The following is a 25,385-nucleotide window of genomic DNA, read 5'->3' on the forward strand; positions in this document are numbered from 1 at the left end:
ACAACTGCAGCTTGATGGTATCAGCAGCTCTGTGGCCTCCCTGGAGAGCTTCAGGCCTTCCTTTCTTGTCTTCCAGAAGGGGTAAAGCCAGAATACATTTTCCCAATGTAGTTTTTGTTATTGTGACAGTTGCTTTTGTTTCTTATTTTATTAATCTGAGCTTTTTTAAACGTTTTATATTTATGAGCTCCACCTTGAATCCTGGAAATGTTTTAAATACAAACGCCCATATACAGACACTTTGGGTCACCTTCCTAAGCCCAGCACCAAACATTATATTAACATACAGTGATCCTTCTCACAGATGTGTGCTGTTGCATATTAAAATATAGATTAAATTGAAAGAGAACCTGAACATTGGTATAGTTCAAGGGTAGAGAACCTCAGGCCTACTGTCTCTATCTGGCCCTCAGCCTCTTCCCAGGACCTTACCCCTACCTGGCCGTACCTGTCAGGGAGCAAGGACCCCCCCAACAACTCACCCTAGTATATTTTGCCCAGCTAGAAATATAATTTCTCCCTTCTGTGCCCCCCCCCATTTTTTTTCTGGTGCCATTGCTGCATACCTCTCCCTGGCTCTACTCCACACCCTCCTCCCGTTCTTTTTGTCTGGCTGGAAAGTGGCCTTGAACTGTGACAATGGCGCTTGCTTGCCAGAAGTCTGAAGAGGGGTGCTTGTTGTATGTACAGAACCCTCTTAACTTTCGTGCAGTTGAAATGTAGCCTACTGTAGAAAGGTAAGAGTCTCATTTGTTGCTTGGCCCACTTTTCCCTCTGGCCCTGCCCACCACTGGAATGTGGCCCCCAGATGGTTGTGTACAAGAGTAAGCAGCCCTTGGGTTGAAAACCGTTCCCCACCCTTGGTATAGGTTCACACAGTGCTGAAATAGCTGTTTTCGCTAATTAAATCTTAGCACCTTTACCTCTTTCTAGAACTCCCCAACCCTTGCGCCTTGCTTCTCCTCCAGCCTTAGCACCAGCCCCAAACCTGCCGCAGCTTTCACCCAAGTGTAGCTTGGGTTACAGCAACCTCAATATTAGAGGACCTTCAAAAATTTAAAGTACTGCAGTATTTTTACAAAAGGTTATAGCAGCTGTGTTGGTCCGTAAGAAACTGAACTGAAAAGTGCCTGACAAAGAGAGCAGCAGCAAACATGCTTTGATGTGAGGGCAGTTTGCCATCATTCCTCTAGGCCAGGGTGGGGGAATGTTTTCAACCCAGCAGGCTAGATGATCTCTCCCACCCCTTGTAGGCCATGTTTGACAGGGCAGAGCTGGCCTGTTAGTCACCTGAAGTCACAGGGACAGCAGGGGACCTTTGTTTGCCTGCAAGGACCTTCAGAAACCCCTCTCAAAACATTATTTTGTGGAGCCTTTTGAAAGGGGCTCTGCATAGACTGCTGATCAGTTAACTGGTAGTGCCTCAAACATCCAGCTCAGCCAGGTTTTTACCTGCCCCACACCTGGCATCAGATACACAGGCAGGTGGGCATGGCTTGGCTGAAATAGGCTGGCAGGTCAAATGGGAAGGCTAGAGGGCCTAATTTGGCCAGTAGGCTGGAAGTTCCCCCAGAGACAGTGTATGCTTCTAAGAGGAACTGGCTGCTCTCCAGTACTGTTTGTCTGTCTGCTGAAGCAGAGTCACTCCACTGTGTAAGTTTTAGCACTGAACACTCTTCTACCCTCCCCCCTCAAGTATCTCAAGCAGCAGCGCTGGTGGCTCCATGTCAGTGGGGCAGTGGAATCCGCTTTGGGTTTTAGTCCAAGCATTCAAGGAGCTGAAGCACCTTGGACAGCTCATTGAATGTTCAGACTAAAACCCGGAGCAGATTCTGCTGTCCCACTGACATGGACCCAGCAGCCACCACATATCTCAAGAGAGAGGTGAATCAAGATTTGGTCCATTCCATTCAGCTCATTTTAACATAAACAAGTTCTAAATCAAATCAGAGTTTGGGTTCTGTCTTGTGATCCAACAATAGATGACTGTACACACTGGCCTCCTATAGTTACTAACCCAGAACATGCACCTGCCATCTTGAAAAGGTTCAAGGTGAGTAAGGAGGTTGAAAAACCTCCCCAATCTAAAAAGCTCATGGCTCACCATCTTTCTTGAAAAGGAAAGTCACATTGTCAGGATCCCACCTGATGCAGACCCTGAAGAGACTGGAAGAGTGTGGAATCCCAGAGAGAACGCCAGCACAACTGAAGACCTGGAAGAACCTGCTAGAACCCCAAGGCAGCCTGAATTGCCTTGTCTCATGGATATTCACTGGGATCCCTTGATAACCCGTCTGACCACATCCCAAGCCCTACTTTGATTACTGATTCTCTTCCTTTGCCCCCCGAGCCTCAAGGGCAAAAGCGGCAGCAGACTCCATGGAAGGAACCCATTTGACTGCCAAAATGCTTTATCACTAGGGATCTCCTCAAGAGGAAAAAGATCCAGCTGTAAACAGTGACCCAGCACACGACTAGAAAGAGGAGTGGCATTGAGGATGTTTCTAGATCCACACTATACATTTAAGGCACAATCAAAGCACATTTAGTGTACTACTTCCATAAAAGAATCATGGGAACTGTAGTTTACCCCTCGCGTAGCTAGTTCCCAGCATCCTTAACAAGCTGCAGCTCCCACAATTCTTTGGGGGGCCCCTCTGAAGTGTGCTGAATGTGCTTTGAATATATGATGTGGATCAGTCTGCTGTATCGTTGCTGGTTAACAGCTCCCTAGTTCAGCTCCAGCTCCCACCCTATGTGCTATTCATGGGCACATGTATGCTCTCTGCAACTACCTAAGGCAGGGACAATTTTAAAAGATTAATAAAAATACATCTTAATTATAGATTTCCATATTAACACTAATTACCAATAAGCACATTTTAACTATAAAATTAATTTTATAAAACTATTAAAAAAATGTAAAGAAGCAGAATTCTTAGGTTCTTCATTGTCTCCCATGCTTTTCAGTATCTATTTACATGAGAGTGCTGGGAGAGGTCATCTGGACACTGGCGTCTTTGATATGCAGATAGCACTCAGCTCTCATTTCCATCTTCTAATCCTGCTGAGGTTGTGGAAGCTCCAAACCAGTGTTAGGCAGCAGTTTTGCATTAGCCGAGGACAAACAAATTAAGCTTAATCCAGACAAAATGGAAGTACTCTTGGTCAGGGCTTCTAGGGACCTAGGAGGAAGTGTTCAACTGGTTCTAGATGGAAGGCACACTGCCCCTGAAGCTGCAGGCTCATATTCCAGGAACAGCCCTGGATCAGACCCTACTTCTGGATGGTAGGTAGCAGAAGTAGCCAGGAGTGTTCTACAAGCTTTGCTTTATATGCACCCTTTCTTGTAGTAGCCTTACCAGTTTGTTTCCAGGCTTACTTCAAGATGTTCATTCTGTCCTTTTAAAGCCGCAACGGTCCGAGACAAAAAGTTCTCAAAAAACACCTCCCTCCGCATAATCCTACTCCGTGTTTTCATTCTCATTCTAAGCCCCCTCCACATCAGAAATATAAAGAATGGGTATCCAAGACAGGTCTTTCTCAGCTATGGCACACAAGATCAAGAACAACCTCCCCCAAAAAGGCCTATGTGGCCCAATTGCTGCTTGCTTTTCACAGACATAATTTAGTTTCTCTCTGCCCCTATTGTGAGAATGATTTTCTTCCTATTTAAATGGTAGCAATTTTTTCTGAATTTGTGTCTAGACGTGTAAATTAGCATATGAAAAGTTTATGCAAATTTTGCCCTCTTCTATGGTGATGCATTTCCTGTTTTTTGGTGATGTGTAGATAGCCACCCTACCTAGCTGCCCAATCTCTCACACACAGTTTTACCTATGGGCCACTCTCTAAAGTGCCATCCTCTTCTCCTAAGTCGTCCCAATTGTCTTGGTCTTCTGCCTCATCAAGCATCCTAACGTCCTTGCGTCTTTTGCCCCTTAGGAAAGGCTCTTTTGCCTGCCTTGCCAACTCTCTAGTATTAGTTAGTCGTCTGCTACCCGAAAGTCTCCAAGTGACTTACAACACAGTTAAACAAAAATATACTATAAAAACAAAACAGTAAAACAACCGCCACTATTCTCATACAGCCACAGGAAGCTTGGGCAGCACACTAATAACAAACAATATCATCCCAGTCAAAGATCTAGTACCTAAGCAGCTCAGCCCATGGCATCCAGAGGCTTTTCTGCCTGCTCCACTTCTGTGGCATGGCCATCTCTTTTTGCATTATAATATAGATTTGATTACTGGTGGAAGAATGCTAGGAGTTTCCTTTGCTCATGACAAAAATAAAAAATGGCTTGAGCTTGGGGAAAATAAGAATGTCACATATTAATTTATTTTCATTAGTAAAACCCCTCCTCACAATAGTCAGCATATGGTACAAAAGATAACACATTCCAATTTCCAAGCAAAGCAGCTGCTGTTGACAAAATAAGGAAACTTAATCAGACATGAAAATATCCAAGGTAACTCTCCATTTTAAGTGTAGATATTATTAATTTCATTAGTCGTCACCAAGTTTCTCAGTACTTCTGTACTTCTTAAAATGTCCTAGATAAGAGATAATGGGGGGGGAATCAAAGATAAGAAATTGTAAATAATCATATTTCCTTATTCTTGACCGTGCACCTTTTGAAAACAAATACACACAATCCCACTATACAAGAACAAGCCGTAGGTGAGTCAGGCATATATGAAAGGGTGACATTCCAAGGACATCCATATTCAGTTCTTGCTATTCTTGTCCCTGCTTCCAATGTTCATAACTAGTTAATTTAATAAAGACAAGTAAGAAAAGAACAAAATTATTCAATTGAGCGCACAGCAGAGCATTAAAGACAGTAAGAAGAGCCCTGCTGGATCAGACCAAAGGCCATCAAGTCCATTATTTTGTTCTCACAGTGGCTAACATATATACATATACATACATATATATATTGTATTTTATGTATTTGAATTGTATTTTATGTATTTTTAATTTATTTTAATGTTTTTGTGATTTTACTGCTTACAATTTTATTATGCACATGTCTGTTTTTATTTTTGTAAGCCGCCCTGAGTGCCCTATTATAGGGTAGAAGGGCGGGATGGAAATATTTTAAATAAATAAATAAAATAAATAACCAGATGCCTGTGGGAAGCCTACAAGCAGGACGTGATTTCAACAGCACCTTCTTATATCTACTGTAAGCAACAGGATTTTAAGTATGCTTGATTGTGCATTGGATTGTAGCAATATCCGTCCAACTACAGAGTGTCTGCACAACTGGGTTTTCCATTCATTTTAGTGCTGTGAAAATCCTATGCAGGCAGTAGAGAAGCTCTTATGGAACATCTCCAGTCATTGAGAACAGGGTGGGGGAACCCTTGTTCTTATGTGTCCACATCAGTGCTTCTACAAGCACAGCAAATGGATGGCTTGGTGCCAACAGGGACACAGTTCTCCTCTTTCATTCCTGATTAAATAACTGCTGCCAGCCTTATCCACTTATTGAGTCTAGCTTATGGAGGAACAATTAAGCCAAGATTATCATAGTGGAAATATACTTGGTAGTGATTTCCATTCAATCTTAATAAACTCGCAAAGCATAAGTACCACAGAGGAAGCACAGCACAGGGACAATTAACCTGTTATGTTGGGCTCTGTTTTGCTTTTTAAGTTGCAGCTTCTGCAAAAGCTTAAGAATCACACACCCCTCAGCAATGCTCAAATTAAATTTTACATTTAAGACTGGGTTGTCACAGATCTTCTCTATAGGTCTAGGAAAACTACAGCTGTCATCCTGTTGCTGGAAAGTACAAGGAAAACCACCACATAAAGCACAGCCTGTTGGTTGATAACCCTATGCTCTCAGGGTTTTGCTTCTACAGCTTAGAATTCAGAGTAGCTGTTTCCAAAAGATACATTTCTTGCTTGCACTTTTATGATTCGCACATATTGTTTTATGGTGCTGGAGGTCTTGTGCAAGCCAAGCTAAGTGCAGTTCATTAAAATAGTTGTTAGATCTCAGTTCCAAGGGCATTTCTACTCCAGAGATATCAACTGGCTAGCAGTCATCCCCTCTGCCCAAGGAACACTAAAAACTGTTTTTCTGCAACTGGGCTAGGAACTCGAACAGAGAATTTGCAGCATGCTTACCAAACTATAGTTGGAATTCTTCAGAAAGAGCGACAGTTACCACTGGTATAGAAATGGACACCTTTTAGTAGAGGTAGTTGAATGCTACATAATTCTCAGCTATGTAGCTTATGCAACAAAGTCCAGGAACAAGCTTTTATTCTTTGAATTATGAGGCGCATGGATACAGTTTAGATAACTGTCAAAGATGACAAGAGAAGCTCTTTTTGTTGTTTCATAGGTTGAATCATGAAAGGAAAAAGCCCAAGTCAAGTCAAAGACCTCCATTTTAATCAATATCTGTATTTAAACCAATTTAAATCCCAAATAGCTGTGAATCAAGGCTAGTGCCAGAACCTGCCAAGGAGGTCAGGCAATGGCTGAGCAATCACAGACATTTTAAGGACCTACTAAGGGAAACCACTGATGCACTGTGATCCTTAATTTGCATTCACGGCTGCTTTCCTAATGCCCAGAAGCAGGGATAGTGGATTTAAGGAAGCAATAGCAAGCAGCATGATCTAGCTCCTTGGTGTCCAACCCAATCACCACTCGCCACATGTGGCAAAATGGCTATTGATCAGTGGCAAATTAGTACTTTACTTTTACCACCTATTTTTTAAAATAAAAATTTCAAATTTTTTGAACTGGTATATGTATAAAATAAGTGTCCACCATCCTTAACAATCACAAATTTGTGCTTGGGTCCTATACACTTTTCTGACTTTGAAAAGTACAGAATTGTTTCTGAATGCATGCAAGATCCATTTCACTTTGACATCTACAGTTCTCAGCTATCCCAAGATCTTGTGAGCCTTCTTTCTTTGGAGAGGCACCTTTTCAAGATAGATGTGATTTTACTTCAAAGCACTGAACATCTGAAAGATGATTCAATTGTTATGATGTGGACTCATATTTTAAATCAAAATAAGCTTGCGGTTCCAAATACAGTTATTTTAAAACTGTTTTCAATTTTTGGTTCAATGTGGCTCTTCAACTTTTTCTGTGGTAAAAATGGAATCAAAATATAGGTCACAGACACTGGACAATTATTTGGAGGTGGTTGCAATGTAGTCTAACTGATTTTATGCCTCATTTCCCTGTACTACTTAATAAGATATGCCAGATTTCTCAATAATTCTATCAATAAATCATTCAAAAGATTACTGTGTATTTTTCTGCCCTCAAAACGCAGTTGTTTTTTTATCCTGTGGAGAAAATGTTAACATATTTACCACATTTTTGGAAAAAAACTGTTGGACACCACTAATCTAGGTGGAAGGATTCAGTGCTCAAGCTCACAAATATTAAACTTGGCCCTTCTGGGAATTGAATATTTAATTAATGTAATTGCTAAGAAGTAAGTGTACATTAAGCTAAGTTTCCTTATGCTTCTGAATACCAGTCATTGGGAAGGATAAGCTGAGAGAATACTGTTTCACTCAGGTCCTGCTTGAGGGCTTCCCATAGACACCTGGATGCTGTCCTAGATGGACCTTTGGCTTGATCCAGCAGGTTTCTTCCGCCACAGCTAATGCTATGGTGATCAGTTGGCCAACAGGCAATCTGAAATATAAGACAAATAATCAAGCCCTACCTTCACCAAGCTCATCAGGATTTTGGAAGACAGCACAGGCTTGAATGCTTCAATTGTTACCAAATCCAGTTTGATGGTATCAGTATAACACTGATAAAACACAGCAGAGATTTGCCACACTTGACAGTAACTGAGAACTAGGCAAAATCCGGGAGACAGGGAAGAGCGAGAGAGAGAGAAACAAAAAGATCAGTAACCTACTTTTGCAATGGATAATAAAATAGCAGTGTGTTCAATTGATAAAAATGCATCATACATTTTAAAAATGCTTTATTATTTCTGGGAACATTTGAGGGGAAAAACTCACAAACAGTCTAAGACTGTATTATAGCCCTACTCAACATTCAAGGCACTGTCACAGAACCACAGAGTTGTAAGGGAATGTCAAGTTCACCTAGCCCAGATCCCTGCTCAATACAGGATCTGCAATGTACAATGCAAATAGAAGATCCCTGATAGGAGCTATCTGTACACACACTCCAATCTTAAACTATGTCTGTGTAAACTCACTATCTGAGAAGAAGGCACTCTCTATATGGCCAGAGACACTATTGCCATTACTTCACAGGCTCCAAAGCTGAGTTCTATTAATCAAATCATTCATTCTGACATACCTGCCTGTGGACCTGGGGTAAAGTTGCTGTTATGGCGATAGCTACACCAGCCATATAACTGGCAGGTGTTGTAGCAGTAGTCTTAGGATGTTCATGTGAACAATTCTATTGTTACCCATCATCAGATTTTTTCCAGAAAAGTCTCAGCCAACTTCTAGCCATCATATTGTTAGATGCTTCCCACTTCCCCAAGCAGTGAAAAATTCCAAGGGCAGCACTAGCTGGGATTAGCTCCTTTTGGAGGAGAAAAAAATACAAGACTTCTGGCATTTTTGTAGTATTTGTTCATTTCTTTTAAAAAAACATAAGAGATAGAGCATAAAGTAAAGGCAAATGGTATAGACACTCCTGTCAAAGCAACAGCTCCACTGCTCCACATCAGATCCCCAGAGAGAGGTACTTTGTACCCTACGAAGTGCCTTCAGCCTTCCAGCAAAAGCTCAGCTCTCTGGCCTGTTGCACTCCCCCCTCCCCACCATAATATACTGCTTTTCTGAATTCACAACACAAATCTCTCCTTAACTGGTGTGTGCATGTGTTTGTGCGCGGATATGCAAGTCAGCTTCCAATTCTAGCCTTCCCATTTAAAGCACTCAAGAATTTTCCTGACCTCTTTTCTAACTGTGAGCTCCCACGGAGAGAACATGTTCCAGTCATTTAGGATGATAAAAAAGCAGCCATAACATTACACTTATTTATGGACACAAGCACCAGATAAAGTGATCAATAAAGAGTAGGAGAGTTTAAAAACATATTTTAAGATAATCAAAATGTTTTTTTAAATGCCTGGAAGCATAAAAGCACGTTTTTGCCTGGTGCCGAAAAGACAGCAAAGTTGGTGTCAGGTGTATCCCTTTTGGGGCAGGGCATTTTATAGCTGAGGCACTGCTATTAAAAAAGCAGCCTTCTCTCCTCCAGATGCAAGTCTTACTTCCAATGAACATGATATTGGAGAAGGCTGTTGACCAATGCCCTTAGCAGGCTGGTATTGACTTGTTCTCTTACATTTATATCCCCCCTTTCTTCCACCATAGAACCCAAGGTACATGTAGTTCCCATCCAGGCACTGACCAGACCCAGACCCAGACCTGCTGGAGTTCAATAACGTGGGGGTCTCATGTGCCTTCAGACCATATCCGGGAACTCAAGTGAAAGGAGTAAATTTAAGAAAAAATCATTCTCAAAGATGGGGGAGTTTTTACCCAGTGTTGCAACTAACTGCCTGAAACAACAAAATGCTGTCTAGGAAGGACTAGTGATATCAGAAAATGCCCAAACTTTAACTGATGCAGACCAAGGCCATAGCTCAGTGGTAGAGGACACAGTTTGCATACAAAAGGTCCCCTAGCATTTCTAAATAAGGCTGGGCAGTCTTACCCAACTGAAGAGTTGCTGCCGATCAGTGTAAACGGTACTAAGCTACATGAACCAATGGTGTACCGCAATATAAAAGTTTCCTACAAGCAAAGACAATGAAGGGAAGTGACATCCAAGAATTTTAGGAGCTTCCATTTTGCAAACCTGCTCCAAAAGATGGCAAACCCATTCTCCCGAACAGGATTGGTTGACTACAGTTGCTGGGGAAGAAATAGTGAAATGTCAGGTAGTGTTCTTTCCCAGTGTGTGTATGGGGAATCCTATCAATCTAGGGTGTTAGACCAGTCAGATTTTAATATTTATACCATTCTTGGAAGATATCATGAATCAAAAATTGACCAGAGCTCCTCCCTTGACCTTGACTGGTGCAAAATATTGCTGGAAGGTGCACTAGCTTCAGTGATGATATATTTGTGAACTATTTCAGATACAATACACATATTTGGTGCCACCCAGACATTGGTGGAGTACAACTTCCAATCAGACCAGCCCAGCATGGCCAGCAGTCAAAGATAATGACAGTATAAATGTAAGAAAATAAGTCAGTACCAACCTGCCCATATGGGAGGGCACATCCAACTGTAAGAACTGTGTTCACTTTAGTTAACTACTGCCCTCTTTCACCCACAGCTTACACTGATGCTATTACCCTGGTAAATCAGCTCTGCAAATATAACCTTCATTACTGGGATATTTTTCATCAGGTTTGCAAAAATAATGGTGTACATTTTCAAATCGGCTACTATACTCTTGCTGAGATACTTTTATTTTATTAACCTTGTTTAAAAGACTGACTTCTCTGATTGATGTCATTCACAAACAGGATTTTAAACTGCTTCCATTGGTATTTAACTTAAAGATATGTAACTTTTTGGTGGGGGGGGGGAATCTTAAATATTTAAAAACAACCACCACCAAAAAGTTCCAAAACCAAACACTTTTGACTTTATATGTAACAACGAGGTTGTTTATCAAACTTGAAATTAAACTGGTGTAGTAGTAATAGTAGTTATGTCACAGGAAAACTAAAAAAAGCACAGTGGTCACATAATCCAGCAAAGTTGGTGCCTTTAAGCTCATTCAATGGGCTTAAGTGTATTTAACTCTATGATGGTTTGTGTGAGGACGACAACGCTTGCCATCTTAATCACATTTACATGGAAGTAAGTCACTTTGAAATCAGTGGTACTTCCTTCTGAACAGACAGTTAGGATTGCAGCCTTAATTCTTTAAATGTATAACACACCTATTTACAAGTTGCATTATCTGAAAAATGCTGTAAGTGATGTTAACGCAAACAGCTACACAGCTTGCAGTAATCTTTGTGGACAAGTCTCCACTATAAAGAAAGTGACCACCACCAGTTAACATTATTCCCATCAGTTAAAATGTGTGCCACTGAAAACAAACTGAAGCTATAAAGAGGAAAGGTATATAGAAACAAGCTATTAAATACCTGCTGCAGGGAGATCCCGTACAATATTTGGCTGTTCTAGAAGGGAACAACAGACTTTATCTTTAAACTTGTTTGTCTTTAATGCTTTCAGAAAAGGAGATGGAAGTGTTAGAGTCGATTCAGTTGTTTTATAATCTGTAACAGAACACGTTGAAAGAACAAGTACTTGCAAATCCTTCTTCTGCATGCATCCAAAAACCTAGGATGAAAATGTGAATCCCAACATAAGTGTGACAACTTCCAGAAGAATAGCTGTGTTGGGGCTGATTCACACTTACTAACGGTGCCATGGGAACCTCCAACACTAGTGAAGTTCTTCCCACGAGATATCACCTCTACCAGCAAATGTGCTTATTATCACAGCAAATGTGGGAAGTAGCCATGGCGAAGCAGCACTCAAACCACTGCTGGTGAATCAATCCATAGGCTGCAGTTTTATACTCGCTTTCTTGGGAGTAAGCCTCATTGAAGTCAAAGGGGCTTCTTTTTGAGTAGACATGTATAGCATCACACTATTAGTGTCTGTAGCAGTAGGAGTGCTGTGACACTTTAGAGACACAATGAATCTGCACAAGCTTTCTCTGTGGATTTAATGTACTTCCTCGGTACACCCAGTCCTTGTAATTCACATATCCATAGACCTTCAAGCCCATAACTAAATCCCAGATGGGAGGAACCAGGACACCATGATCTATACTGTCTTGCACAATTTAAAGGGCAATGCCAGTTTAAAGGTGTCCTATGCCACATATGTTCGTTTTTGAGGAATGATGCTAATGTATCAATGTCAGAGTATCAAAAAGCCTCTGTGCATGCGTTCTCAAAAAGCAGTTATCCGCGTTTGTAAGCAATAACCTCCTCCATTTAGAAGATGTAGCAAAGAATTGCTGTTGCAAGAGGCTGGATTTAACATGGTTGCAGTGTAACAAATTAAGCCAGTGTGGTGTAGTGGTTAGTGTTTGACTAGGACCTGGGAGGCCAGGGTTCAAATCCCCACTCAGCCATGAAGTTCACTGGGTGGCCTTGGGCCAGTCACTATCTCTTAGCCTAATCTACAAAGGTTGATGTGAAGCTAAAATGAAGAGAAAGAAAGAACTATGTGCTGCACAGGGCTCCTTTGGGAGGAAAAACCGGATATAAATTCAATAAAAAGTAAGCAAGCCACCTTCACATCCTTTAAGGAATGGTGAAATATCAGTGTAAATAATATTAATAATAATCAAGATTGGGAAAGTTGAATGGCAATTCCAATCCACTTTCCTTTTAGAATGCTTGCTAGTGAGCAATCATTCTGTACTATTTTGCCCTTAAGTACATTAGGTAAACATACTACCCAGTAAAATGGATATCCAATTAACTAAGTGAAACCAGCAATAATTTTATTTACAGTGTAATCCTATGCATGTTTACTGAGAAGCAGATCCTACTGAATTCAGTTGGACTGACTCCCAGTTAAGTGTGCATAAGACTGCAGCCTTAGAGTCATTACTTGTCTCATCCACAGTATGGACTCACAAGACATTTTCAAGGACGCTACTTTGTGCTCTGTATCCCCATTTCCTCCCCCCCCCTTTTTTTTACCTTTTCAAGCCACTGAAATTGTTGGTCTTCAGCCACGTAACAATTGCACTGGCACAATAAAACCTGAAGAGACAGAATGGTCATAAATGCTTCATGAATTTTCAACAGTACCACATTGATATGTAGCACAAAAAGTGATATAATTGTAAAAAAAATTCCTGAGCACTTCACTGGGAATAAGCCCCACAGAACACAGTGTGGAACTTCAGAGTAAACATGCATAGGATTGCGCTGCACATCACATTAGATTTTGGCTAACCCTACAACGGAAACATTCAGAGACATCCATCATTACTGCAAGTTTCTTTCTTCACTGACCAAGGATGCAAACGCAAGAGGCCATAACTCAGTGATCACGCACATGTTTTGCATACAGAAAGTCTCAGAATGAGTCAGTTTAAAGGAGCTGCATATGTTCGCATGTATTTATTTTGCAAACTCTTGTTCCTTACACAGCACTAAGTCAGCAACTAAAGATATACATACAGTGTAGCTGATATGGGAGCATAGGACTGCCCAAAAGCACATGCACAAAAGCAGAGTTTGGCAGAAGAGTTCGGTGGGGGAGGTCAAAGGGGAGGTCCCCCCCCCAATTTTTCCCTTGTGAAGTGCACCACATACCAGTGGGTCTCTCCTATTTACCCTGAAGGAGGACAGGACAAAGCATAGGCCATTCCAATACAAGTAGAAATCAAGAAACAAAAGGCTGTAGAGATTATGGATGGGAAGGACAATCCAGTGGTGGTGACCTACAAGGTGTGTGCAATGTTTGTTTTCTTGCCTGAGAACATGGTGTACACATGCTGTAAACCACCCAGAGAGCTTTGGCTGTGGGGCGGTATATAAATGTAATAAATAAATAAGCTGGTGGGGCTGTTGGAAGAAAAAGTGAGGGGCCCGGAACGGCAGGTGGTCACACTGAAGAGTATAAGAGAAGATGAAGAGTTCTTAGATAGAACACTGGAACAACAACAGCAAAGAGAAGTACAGGAGGTGGAAGAACAGCAGCATATTGAAGCAGCAGAGGAGACTGTTGTGGAGAAACAACGAAGCAGAGGAAACTCCATGGAAAAGGGTGACAGTTAAGAGCAGAAGAGCTAGAAGACACCCTTCACCAATGGAACTACAGAACCACAGGTGCTAGAGGATGAGACTAGAGGACAGTCTGCAACAGAATAATTACAAGAGACCTCACGTGACAGCTAGCAAGAGACTGAAGTCAAGCAGAGGCAAAGAAACCATGCCCCACGACAAGAAGAAGAGAAGAGTAGTAGTGGTGGGAGACTCCCTACTGGGTGGAATTGAATCCCAAGTATAAGAAGATCCATGGACTTGCCAGGTATGCTGCCTCGCTGGAGGATGGATTAGAGATGTGATGGAAGAGTTGCCATTGCTCATAAAGCCCACTGACAGGTATGCCTTTCTCCTCATCCATGTGGGAACAAACGATACTGCCAAACAGAGCTATGAAGAAATCACATCAGACTCTGAAGCTCTGGAAAGGAAACTCCAGGACTGGGCCCAGACAGTTTTCTCATCTATCCTTCTGGTCCTTAAAAGAGGAGTACAAGGGGAAAGAAAAAGGGGAAGAAAATATGGTGCTGATGCGAGAGATTTGGATTCTGGGACCAGGGGGTACACTTCCTGGAAGATGGGACTGCTGGCAAGTGATGGGTTGCACCTCACAAAAACTGGGAAAAATGTGTTTAGCCACAGCATGGAGAAATTCATCAGGAGAGCTTTAAACTGAATCCTAAGGGGGAGGGAGACGTAAACATGGCAATAACAACTAACAAAGGCTTGTGTACAGTAAGAGGAACTGAGGGAATGGCTCTAATGGGGCCTAGTAATAGTCTTCATAAAAATGTAGGAAGGAAGCCAGGCAGTAAATCTCATGGTCTTCAATGTCTATATACTAATGCCCAGAGAATGGGAATCAAACAGAACAAACTTGAACCCTAATACAGGAGAGTAAATATGACTTGATAGCTATAACAAAGTTTGTGGGATGACTCCCATGACTTGAACACAGCAATTGAAGGATATAACTTGTTCAAAAAGACCAAAAGGAATAGAAAGGGAGGTGGAGTTGCACTATATGTTAAAAATATATATCCTTGCACAGAAATACAGGAGGATGAGTTTGGCAGCCCCACTGAAAGTATCAGGATTAATGGGGCAAGGAATAAAAGGAACATGGTGGGTGGAGTCTAATACTGATCACCCAATCACCCAATCAAGGAGAAGATGAGGATGAAACTTTTGAAAAGCAAACTGCCAATTGTCGGAAGGCAGAGCTGGGGTCCCAATCCCGGGGAGCTGGATCCCGGAGAGTTGGGAGAAGAGTATTCGGATGGATGGCAGAGGGAAGGGGGAGGAACTTCCCCCCTTTGGAGCGAAGACGAAACAGAGGAACTGCCAGTGATAAGGTCGCTTAGCAATGGGGAGCCTGAGCCCTCCCTGGACATTCTCACGCCTCCCCCTCTTTCAGGCTCAGAGCAAGAGGGGAAAGAGGGAGGGCTGCTCACAGCCGAAAAGCGGGGAGGCAGTTTACCATCAGCCCCTCCCCTATCCCCCATCCTGGAATCGGAAACTTCAGAAGAGGAGGGGGTGATGCTTCCCCCCTCACCGCGCACACGCAGACAGCTGAAAAGACAGGAGAGAAGGGGGGGAAGGTGGGCAGTACCTGAGGGGCAGTTAAGGAGGAGCGAAAGATTGCGCGCCCGTTTGGCCCCTTCTTAAAGAACAGGCGGGAAGAAGTCCCTTGCTCTGTCAACTTTCTCCCAATGCCGCAGAACCTGTATCCCTGTATTGCTTCATGAGAAAACGCAGTCTTTGTTTGGACATTACCCTAATAAAACACGAATTAACTACAGTCGTTGGTCTGGTTCCTGAGTCACATCCTGGGCCTAACACCAATGTTTTGAGGAGGCATGATGTAGTAGTAATGGGGGACTTCAATTATCCCGATATCTGTTGGGAGACAAATTCTGCCAAACACGGCCCCTCCAAGAAATTCCTGACTTGTGTTGGAGATAACTTTCTCCTCCAGAAAGTGGAGGAAGCAACTAGAGAATCAGCTATCCTTGACTTGATTCTAACCAATAGAGATGACTTGGTGGATGAAGTGGCAGTTACGGGAACTCTGGGGGAAAGTGAGCAAGCTATACTTGAGTTCTTGATTTTAAAGGAAGCAAAAGCTTAGAGTAGCCATATGTGTACCCTGGACTTCAGGAAAGCCGATTTTAATAAACTCAAAGTAAGGTTCCATGGCAAGCGACCCTAATGAAAAAAGGAATCTAAGATGAGTGGGAGTTTCTAAAAGAGAAAATTCTAAAGGCACAATGGCAAACAATTTCATCAAGGAAAAATGGGGAAGACAGCAGAAGAAGCCAATGTGGCTTCACAGAAATCTTAGAGATGACCTGAAAACAAAAAAAGGACACATACAGGAAGGAGAAGCAAGGCCAGACTACAAAGGAAGAATACAGACAAGTAGCATGGAATCGCAGGGATGGCTTCAGGAGGGCTACAGCTGAGAATGAGCTGAGGTTAGCGAGAGATGCCAAAGCAACAAAAAAGCTTTCTTCAAGTACATCAATAGTAAAAGACAGAGAAAAGATATGGTGATGCAGCTACTCAATGTGGATGGCAAAATAACAGATGACAAAGACAGAAGTGCTCAGTTCCCACTTTGGCCCAGTCTTCTCCCAAAAGAGGGTCTATGACCCTCCTGGGAAACATGAAATTGAAGGGGCAGGATTGCAGCTTGGGAATCAAAGACAAATGTTCAAGGAATACCTAATCACTTTGAATGAATTCAAATCTCCAGGGCCCAATGAACTGCATCCTAGAGTATTGAAGGAACTGGCTGAAGAACTCTTGGAACCACCATCTATTATCTTTCTGAAGTCGTGGAGGATGAAGTGAAGTGCCAGATGACTGGAGGAGGGCTAATGCTGTCCTTATCTTCAAAAAGGGCAAAGAGGAACTTGGGAACTATAGACCAGTCAGCCTGACATCAATCCCTGGGAAAATTCTGGAGCAGATTATAAAGCAGTCAATCTGTAAGCACCTTGAAAACAATGCAGTGATTACTAGAAGCCAACATGGATTTATCAAGAACAAATCCTACCAGACTAATCTTATCTCATTTTTTTATTGGGTAACTTCCTTGGTAGATTGTAGGATGCTTTGATCATAGAATATCTCAACTTCAGCAAAGCTTTTGATTTAGTGCCCCATGATATTCTGATTAGCAAACTGGCTAAATGTGGGCTGGACGGAACAACTATCAAGTGGATCCACAGTTGGCTACAGAATCATACTCAAAGAGTCCTGTACCAAACTGGGGGCAGGTAACAAGCGGGGTACCGCAGAGCTCAGTACTGGGCACAGTGCTCTTCAACATTTTTATTAATGACTTGGAAGAGGTGCAGGGAATGCTTATCAAATTTGCAGATGATACAAAATTGGGGAGAGATAGCTAATACCTTGGAAGACAGAAACCAAATTCAAAGGGATCCTGACAGCCATTGGGCTGAAAACAACAGAATGAAATTTAACAGGGATAAGCGCAAAGTGCTACACCTAGGAAAAAGAAACCAAATGCACAGTTATAAGATTGGGGATACTTGTATCAGCAGTACTACATGCGAGAAGGATCTTGGAATTGTTGTTGATCACAAGCTGAATATAAGCCAACAGTGTGATGTGGTTGCAAAAAGGCAAATGCTATTTTAGGCTGCATTAACAGAATAATAGTTTCCAAATCACATGAAGTTCTAGTTCCCCACTATTCAGCATTGGTTAGGCCTAATCTTGAGTACTGCGTCCAGGTCTGGACACCACACTTTAAGACTAGAAACAAAGCCCTATGAGGAGAGACTGAAAGAACTGGGCATGTTTAGCTTGGAGAAGAGAAGACTGAGGGGAGATATAACACTGTTCACGTACTTGAAGGTTGCCATACAGAGGAGGGCCAGGATCTCTTCTCGTCCCAGAGTGCAGGACATGGAATAATGGGTTCAAGTTACAGGAAGCCAGATTTCAACTGAACATCAGAAAAAACTTCCTAACAGAACAGTATGGCAATGGAACCAATTACCTAGGGAGGTGGTGGGTTCTCCAGTACTGGAGGCATTCAAGAGGCAGCTGGACAGCCACCTGTCAGATATGCTTTCATTTGGATTCCTGCATTGAGCAGGGGGTTGGACTCTATGGCCTTATAGGCCCCTTCCAACTCTACTATTCTATGATTCTAATTCTTAAGCATGAGGGTAGGCATGAAGATGCGATACAAATATAAGTACTGGTGCAGCACTTAACTACTTAGCTTTGAAATCTCAGACACCAAACCACACCAGTTAAACACAAAGATAGCAGCAAATAAAGTCTTATCATGTAAGGTCTGTTTAGGAGAAAAAAATCCAGACAATGTGCACATACAATAGCACATTACTCACTGTGGGATCTGAAATCAACCGATAGAACAGGCAGAAGGAATCTGTTGGAAGGACATTGGTTGTGTTTGATGTTCTGCACCACTCATTCCACAATTTGATAGATCCAACAACTTCCCAGCATCCAGAATTCAAAACAAAGGAAGACAAGAATGCTGTGAACAAAACCAAACTTGTTTTATGTAGAATTGTAAAGTTCTGCATACTGTTAGCAATCAACATTGCTATGTGGACATTTAATGATGCAACTCAGTTTATGTAGACAGCATAACTATTTATTTATTTAATACATATACACAGAAATATAAAGAAGATGCAATAAATAAGATATAATATGTGGTTTCTATCAGTGGGGGTGGAGAGGGGAAGTAAATAACATGCCTGCTAAACTCAGTTACAAAACACCTAGCAAATTATAAGCTTGCACACTATCTTGTACTTAACAAAGTGACAATTTTTCAATAAAGCTCTTGCTCCCTTGTCTTATGACATCTATTTCAACATTCATAATGATCCACAAATTATTTATGCCACCCAAGAGACACTGAAGTTGATGGAAGTGAGCCTGTAAGACTCTCATAAGAACATAAAAAGGGCCCTGCTGGATCAGGCCAAAGGCCCACCTAGTCAAGTATCCTAGTCTCACAGTGGTCACAGTTCCATAGCAGGACCTGTATGCAGGAGCATTCTCCCTACTTGCAATTCCCAGCAACTGGTATTCAGAGGGATGCTGTCTCCAACAGTGGCGATAGAACATAGCCATTATAGCAGTTGTTGTTATTATTATACATATATATATTTAATCTGCCCTTCACCGTGAGGTCCCAGGGCAGGTTACAACAAATTAAAAATATAAAATTAAAAACATTTAAAACAGATTACAACCAAAAAAATGAAGTAGTTCCAAATAAAGTGTCAAAGGCTAGGGTAAAGAGGTGAGTCTTCAGCATACTCCCCTGAGTTGTTGAGGCTCATTTGACAACAACAAGAAACTGAGCCATTAGTGTCATTGGCCCAGCGCTGTGGAATGCTCTTCCAATAGAGATTCTTTTAAATGCCTGCTGAAAACTTTTCTATGGAGCCAGGCTTATGCTGGCAATTGAGAAGATATCTTTCTGCAATAGTTAGTCAATGACTTCTAATTTTAAATTTTTACATGGTTTTACTATATGTGTATTTATGTTAACGAATGCTCTAAACCACTGGTTTTTTATGAATAGCAGTATAGATATATTTTTATAAATAAACAAATAAATTTGACAAAAACCATTTCTGTGGGGAGGGAATTCCGCTGTGGGGAGAAATGCACCTCTGTGGGGAGGGAATTTCTCTACTTAGGAGCTGCCACAGAGAATGCCCTCTCCCAGGCTGCCAACCTCCTGAACTTGTAAGGCCAGTGGAATTACCAAGAGCCCTCCCCGTCTTAAACATCTTTCAGATATTTGGGGTTAATAGCCACTGACAGCCTTATCTTTCATGAATTTTCCTAATCCTCTTTTAAAACCACCCAAGTTAGTGGTCATCACTGCCTCTTGTGGGAGTAAACTGCATAGTTTACATATGTGCTGCTTGAAAAGTTCTTTCTTTTGTCTGTCTTGGATCTTCAAACATTTAGCTTCATTGGATGGCCCTGGAGTTCTACTATTATGTGAGCAGAAAAACTTCTCCCTATCCACTTTCTCTACACCTTAAAACACTGAAATGAAGAACACATATAACTGATTTGCATTGCTTACCTACTGCATTATGCCCTATACCCAATAAGAACTTGGAGCAAGGAAACTGTTCATCTGTAGATGCATTAGATGTCATTTTCCAGGTGATGTGAACTTCCCTGAGTATAAAAAAACAGAACAAGATTAAATGAACTCTGGGCAAGAAAATGGATAAGAAGCTGCACCGCAACAGAAAATGTTATTTGCACAGTCAAGAAAGGTTAACTATAAAGAAGTCTCTGGGTGTCCATACTACACTTCTGACCGAGTCATCCTAGTGATTTGCAGTCCTAACCATGTCTGCTCAGAACTACGTCCCACTGAATTCAATGGGTCTTAGCCCCAAGTTCAGTTGGGTTAGGATTGCATCCTTAGGTCTCCACTTATCCCCAGAGAGCAACTTGTAGGCCAACTGCCTATAAACAGATTCTGACACATTTGCATGCATCAAAAGCAGTAAGGGGCCACCAAGGCAACGTCTGGAATAGAAGACAGAGGGAGAGGAGGCCCTTTATAACTCTTTCCCTTCATGCTGTTTTTGTTTGTTTTTACTGAAAATCACCCTGTCCAAAAGTTGCTTTTACTCCTGCTGGGGAAAAGGCACTCTCCATCTTCAGGTGCATGACTATGACTTGCTTGATTCAGCAGACATTTTAAATTAGTGTTTGGTTTTATGATGAGCTTATTGTTTATGTTATGTATAGCTTGTTTTTGTTTACACTGCTTAAAAATGCAAACGATTAAGAGGTATATAAATATTTTAAATAAATAAAAGAGGGAAGGTCTTGAATGGAAGTCTCTTTTGCAAGGAGTGATTAGCACAAGCCTCCCAAACAACCAAACAGAGCTTGCTTCCACAGCTCTGGTAGTTTCTACTGTCTTTGAAGGACAAAGTGACCCAAGCATAGCGAGTGGACTCATGTACAGATTCAGTTACTCCCCTGTACCATCAGTGCAGCTGAGTCCCAAAAGAATCTGCCCTCCCCTTCTCCTCAAAGGGGAAGGATGACAGTAACAACTGTACACTTATTTCATTGCAACCCACAATCCTGTGTTCTGAGGATACATGAAGTAGCCACTTTGCTGAAACTAAACCGGTCTGGTCAATGCCTGGATGGCAGACCATCTGGAAACCTCACCTTGAGTTTCAGTGATGGAAGAAGGGGCATAAATGTAAAAAATAAACAAAGTAACAATCTAATTCTAAAGTCACTGACAACCATTCCAGACTAAGGCTGTAATCCAACAGCACACTTACCCTGGAGTAAATTCCACTGAACCAAATGGAGCTTACTTCTGAGTAGACATGTATAGGATTGCAGCCTAAGTTCCCATGAATCCTTCAGCTGAGGTCTAGTTCCTGCCTGGAAGCACACCCTGGCCCTTCTGCCTACTCCTGTGCCCGTGTAAGCAAAATCAATAATTATTTAGCTGTGACAGAAAGCCTCTCTAAACATGCTCAGAGGTGCCACTGTTATTACTGCACGGGCTCCAAGGGGCTGGATCGTTATTCAAATCACGGCATGGAGCTGAGCCTTGGCTCAGTGAAAGCCGCAGCCTGTGCCCTCCTTCCGCCGCTACCTTTTCTTCTCGAGCTCCTGGCGAATCTCGCGATCTTCCTGCGTTTCCTCGCGTTCCGCCGCTGCCGCTTCTTCTTCATCGTCCACCCCAGCGCGGGAGGGCGGCGTCACCACCTCCCCGAAGAACGTGGCCATCTCCTTTCCAACCGCAACACCCGCCACTCGGTCCGCCGGCTGCTGACAAGCGGATGCCCTTCCGGGTTAAAGCGAGCGGGCCGGTCTGCAAGGATTGCTCGCTTCAACAGGCGACTCGGCGAGCATGCTCAGAGGCAGCAACTGAACGAAGCCTGAGGCGGCGATTGTAATGGAGCCCCTCCCTCCTTGGCCAATAGCTACGGAGAGACAAAGTCCCGCCGCTGCCGAGTTTCCATGCGATCTTGAACCCCTCGTTGAAGATCGCGTGGAAACTTTGTACTCCGACTTCCTTCAGATGTTTCTGTCGACGCTTCCACCGGCGATTTATTTATACGCGAGTAGCTCCGCGCCCGCGTGTATGGCCTCCCGCCTGCGTCTGAAACTTCGCGAGAGAAGAAAGCTGCCTCCGTGTGGGGACGCCGTTTGCTTTGCCTTCGCATGCTAAAGCGTGCCATTGTGCTGGTTTATAGTTTGCCAGGCGATGTGTTGAGATTGGCTCCTTAAGGCTGCAGTCGCTTGCTCGTTTATTTGGGTGTAAGCCCCGTTAGATTCAGTAGCAGGCCTCAGGCTGCAGTCTTAATTCCACTTACCCGGGAGTAAGCCCCATTGGATTTAGAACGATTTACCTCTGAGTAGACATGGGGCTCGTCCAAGGTTACCTGGATAATCCATGTTTTCCATTGTCGCGTTGTCATCTTGCCCCCCCAACTGCAGAAAAGACCACCTTATTTCAAGCAGCTTTACAGCTTGTAGAAGGAAGGGGGGCGTCCTTCGTCGGTGGATTGGCGGCGGGCTGGTAAGCACACTTTATGGAGAAGTTCTGAAACTTTATTGCGTTGATACGGTTTGGTGGGCATGTGGTATCAGCAGGTTCACCAGCATAGCTTTTGTTGACTTTGACAGAACAGGTAATTTAACTGCTTCTGTAACACTCTGCAATAATGCCCCCAGTGCTGCTTTGCATTTTTGCTTACAGGCTAATACGTCGAGAGCTACCATTTATAACAAATTTCTATGTGTGGCCACAAAGTGAATGATTACTTTGCCATATCAAACAGTATTTATCTTGGGGTTTGTTACCTGCTGCTACGCACAGCAGTATGAGATATATCATGCACTACATGGGATGTAATGGCAGGGTTAATTCCTAAGTGTATTAACAATTGGCCTCTCAACCCACAGTGCATCCAGAACCTGAGGAACTGTCAGCGAAGAGGAGGTGCAAGAAGCACAACATGAAGAGCACCCACATGCTCAAGAGGGGGACTCTTCTTCTGGTAGGCCACTTTGCTGACATCCTGATGTCAAAACATTGTAGCACTGGTGGGGCTGACAAAAGTTTAGAATACCAAAAAAGGAGGGGTGACAGCACGGAATCACATAACACACCGAAAAGTGCGATTGGTAACAGCTGCTTTGGGACTGTGGCGCAGAAGCCATGGCTTGAAGGCCACAGTGTGGTGCTTTCAATTCCCGTGGAATTTTCCAGGGTTGCATGGTCCACCCAAACATACCCCTAACACTGTTTTGATGTATGGGGGAATGGCGTGCCACAACTTCGGCCAGGGGAGATGTGCATAGGGCAAAGGAGCAGTGTTGTCCCACAAATAACACTGCTGCACAAGGACCATTGGCATTGTGCAGCTGTTGGAAGCGCTGAAGCCAAAACCAAGTGTCTGTGGGGTTGATGCAGTGGACGGAAATGTGAAACCTAAAACTAACGACTCTTCCCCTGAAATCCTTGGGAATATATGCATACCAAGGACATATTTGGCTTGCCATTCCTTGCTAGTATACTTAAGGATACCGAGCAACAAATCATGCAAAACACAGTGCATAGCATTGAATGAATGGTGGCTGGTTGCGACATTAAATGATGGTCTACGTATTGCTTACATTGCAGGAGAATGCCCACCATACAGCCCAAAGGAACCAGTGTGGTATGTTGACAGCTGTACACAAACGGAGACGGTGACAGAATTGACACAAATGACAGTTCTTGAGGATGTCATGTGCAGAACACAAGTAAATGAGGGCAAATGTTTCACTCGAGGTGAGTTTAGTTTCTATTGCCAAAGGTGTGGGTAGAGCATATTTCCCTGACCCTAACACAGCACACAAACAACCAAAGTCCGTGATGTCCCTATGAAGGGGAACAATATGCATTGCGCATTAGTGGACCATTGACGGCTAATGCTTCCATTGCTTTGACAGCACAACAGTTGGAGACCAGAGTAAAGGCCCTCGAGGATGTCATTACACAAATGCAGAACATGTGGATTAATGGACTCGACCAGAGGTTGAAAGTGATAGAGGACTCATTTTACAGAGCACAAGCTGTGGCAAGGCAGGCTCCTGTGCACCATTAAAAACTGACAGTTCAGAACCGGCCAGAGAGACAGACTTTACCTTTTTTTGCACATGCCCTTCCTGGATGCTGAGCGAGCTGGTCAGTTGCCACACATCATTCCAGAATGATTTCTACACAACCCCTACTCTTCCACTGCACTTGATCTGAGAAGTATTAACCCTGCTCTGCAACGAGCCATGCTTTGAATCCTTCAAGGTTCTTTAATACGTTTTGGTCTGCCACTCCCAGCTCTCTATGTATTGAACCTGAATCTGATTGTGCCAATATTGCACATGTTTACCCTAGGCCAAGATTTGCAGAAGACTACCTTTTGTGCCATGTAATTTAACTTGCTTTAAGTAAAGGGGGGAGACTCTGTGTTAAGTTTAGTTAGTAAGTTTGTGTTGCACTGGTTCTGACTATGCCTGTGTGCATCCAGAACCTGTGTTTTGTTTACATTTCTGGTGTTTCTGTGTGCCCTGCCAGCTCATGTTGTTTACCGTTCTCATCCCAGTTACGGTGTAAATTCAACTTTGGAACCCTCTCACGATGGCCATTCCTTGTTGTTTTGGTTGTGTTAGTATGAATAACAACATGAGAAACTTTTATTACAGCATCTATGTTGTCTTTGTTTATGACACTGTCTCAACTGTTATAATTTGTGGTCCTTTGGTTTTTTTATCAGTGACAGTAAAACTTCATTTCAAAAAAGGAACGCTTTATTTAACATGTGGAGAAAACAAAACACCAACCATCCAATACACCAACCATCTCACCCTGTGCACCAACCATCCAAAATGCCAGGTGCATCATTGTGTGTATTCTGCTGTGGTGGCACATGTAATTCTTCGCCGAGTACAGTGCTGCTTACATTGTGGGTGAATGCTCACCAGCGAAAAATGTGCACACACAGAACCACATCACATGTTATATCACTAACTGTGAGAAAAGTGGGGTTGGCTGCTCCTTGGCCTGAGACAGATCCTGTATCTGAAGGAGAAGAGAAAATCGGGCAAGTGCTGGTGTTGCTTCTGGAGTGCATACAGAAAAACCAGACGGTGGAATTCCAAGTTTCCCCTGCCCAACTGCTAAAGATAGCGAAGACCTCTTGGAGGCCAAAGAGCAGGTCTTCAGTATCTTTTCAAGTTCTGCAGAGGGAAGTGGGAATGACACCGCTTGGAATTCCTATATGCAGTCGTTAAACAACACCTGCACTTTCCTGACTTTCTCTTGTCCTTCAGATACAGGGTCAGTCTCTGGCCATGGACCAGGCTTCCCTTAAAAGAAACAAGGTGACATCAAGGTGAGTACACCATATCCCCATACTGTTGTCAACATCACTGAGTGAACAAAAAGTTCGTCTCGACTCGCTGTCGGAGCTTGTGAAAAAATAC

At 42.8% G+C, this 25,385-nt stretch overlaps 1 protein-coding gene and 1 long non-coding RNA gene across 3 annotated transcripts; one reads left to right on the forward strand and one right to left on the reverse strand.

The window, feature by feature from the left end:
- Nucleotides 1–4,306: 4,306 nt before the first annotated feature.
- On the reverse strand, nucleotides 4,307–22,058 carry PSMG1 (proteasome assembly chaperone 1). Of its 2 annotated transcripts, none has more exons than XM_061610180.1 (7): nucleotides 21,508–22,053; nucleotides 19,948–20,045; nucleotides 18,215–18,366; nucleotides 12,750–12,812; nucleotides 11,169–11,367; nucleotides 7,722–7,858; nucleotides 4,307–4,557 (listed from the first exon to the last, which is right to left on the reverse strand). In XM_061610180.1, the coding sequence occupies exons 1-7, from the start codon at nucleotides 21,639–21,641 to the stop codon at nucleotides 4,486–4,488; spliced, it is 855 nt and encodes a 284-aa protein (XP_061466164.1). In that variant the 5' UTR covers nucleotides 21,642–22,053; the 3' UTR covers nucleotides 4,307–4,485. The 2 variants fall into 2 exon arrangements, with proteins under 2 accessions (XP_061466164.1, XP_061466165.1); XM_061610181.1 differs by lacking the exon at nucleotides 4,307–4,557 and adding an exon at nucleotides 4,569–4,772 and having other exon boundaries at nucleotides 21,508–22,058.
- Nucleotides 21,532–24,597, forward strand: LOC133377020 (uncharacterized). Its single transcript, XR_009760598.1, has 4 exons — nucleotides 21,532–22,437; nucleotides 22,824–22,918; nucleotides 23,545–23,694; nucleotides 23,856–24,597. It is a non-coding gene; the product is annotated as an uncharacterized LOC133377020 (long non-coding RNA).
- Nucleotides 24,598–25,385: the final 788 nt, after the last annotated feature.

This window comes from Rhineura floridana, chromosome 2 (genome assembly GCF_030035675.1).
Source record: "Rhineura floridana isolate rRhiFlo1 chromosome 2, rRhiFlo1.hap2, whole genome shotgun sequence".
Taxonomy (NCBI): Eukaryota; Metazoa; Chordata; class Lepidosauria; order Squamata; family Rhineuridae; genus Rhineura; species Rhineura floridana.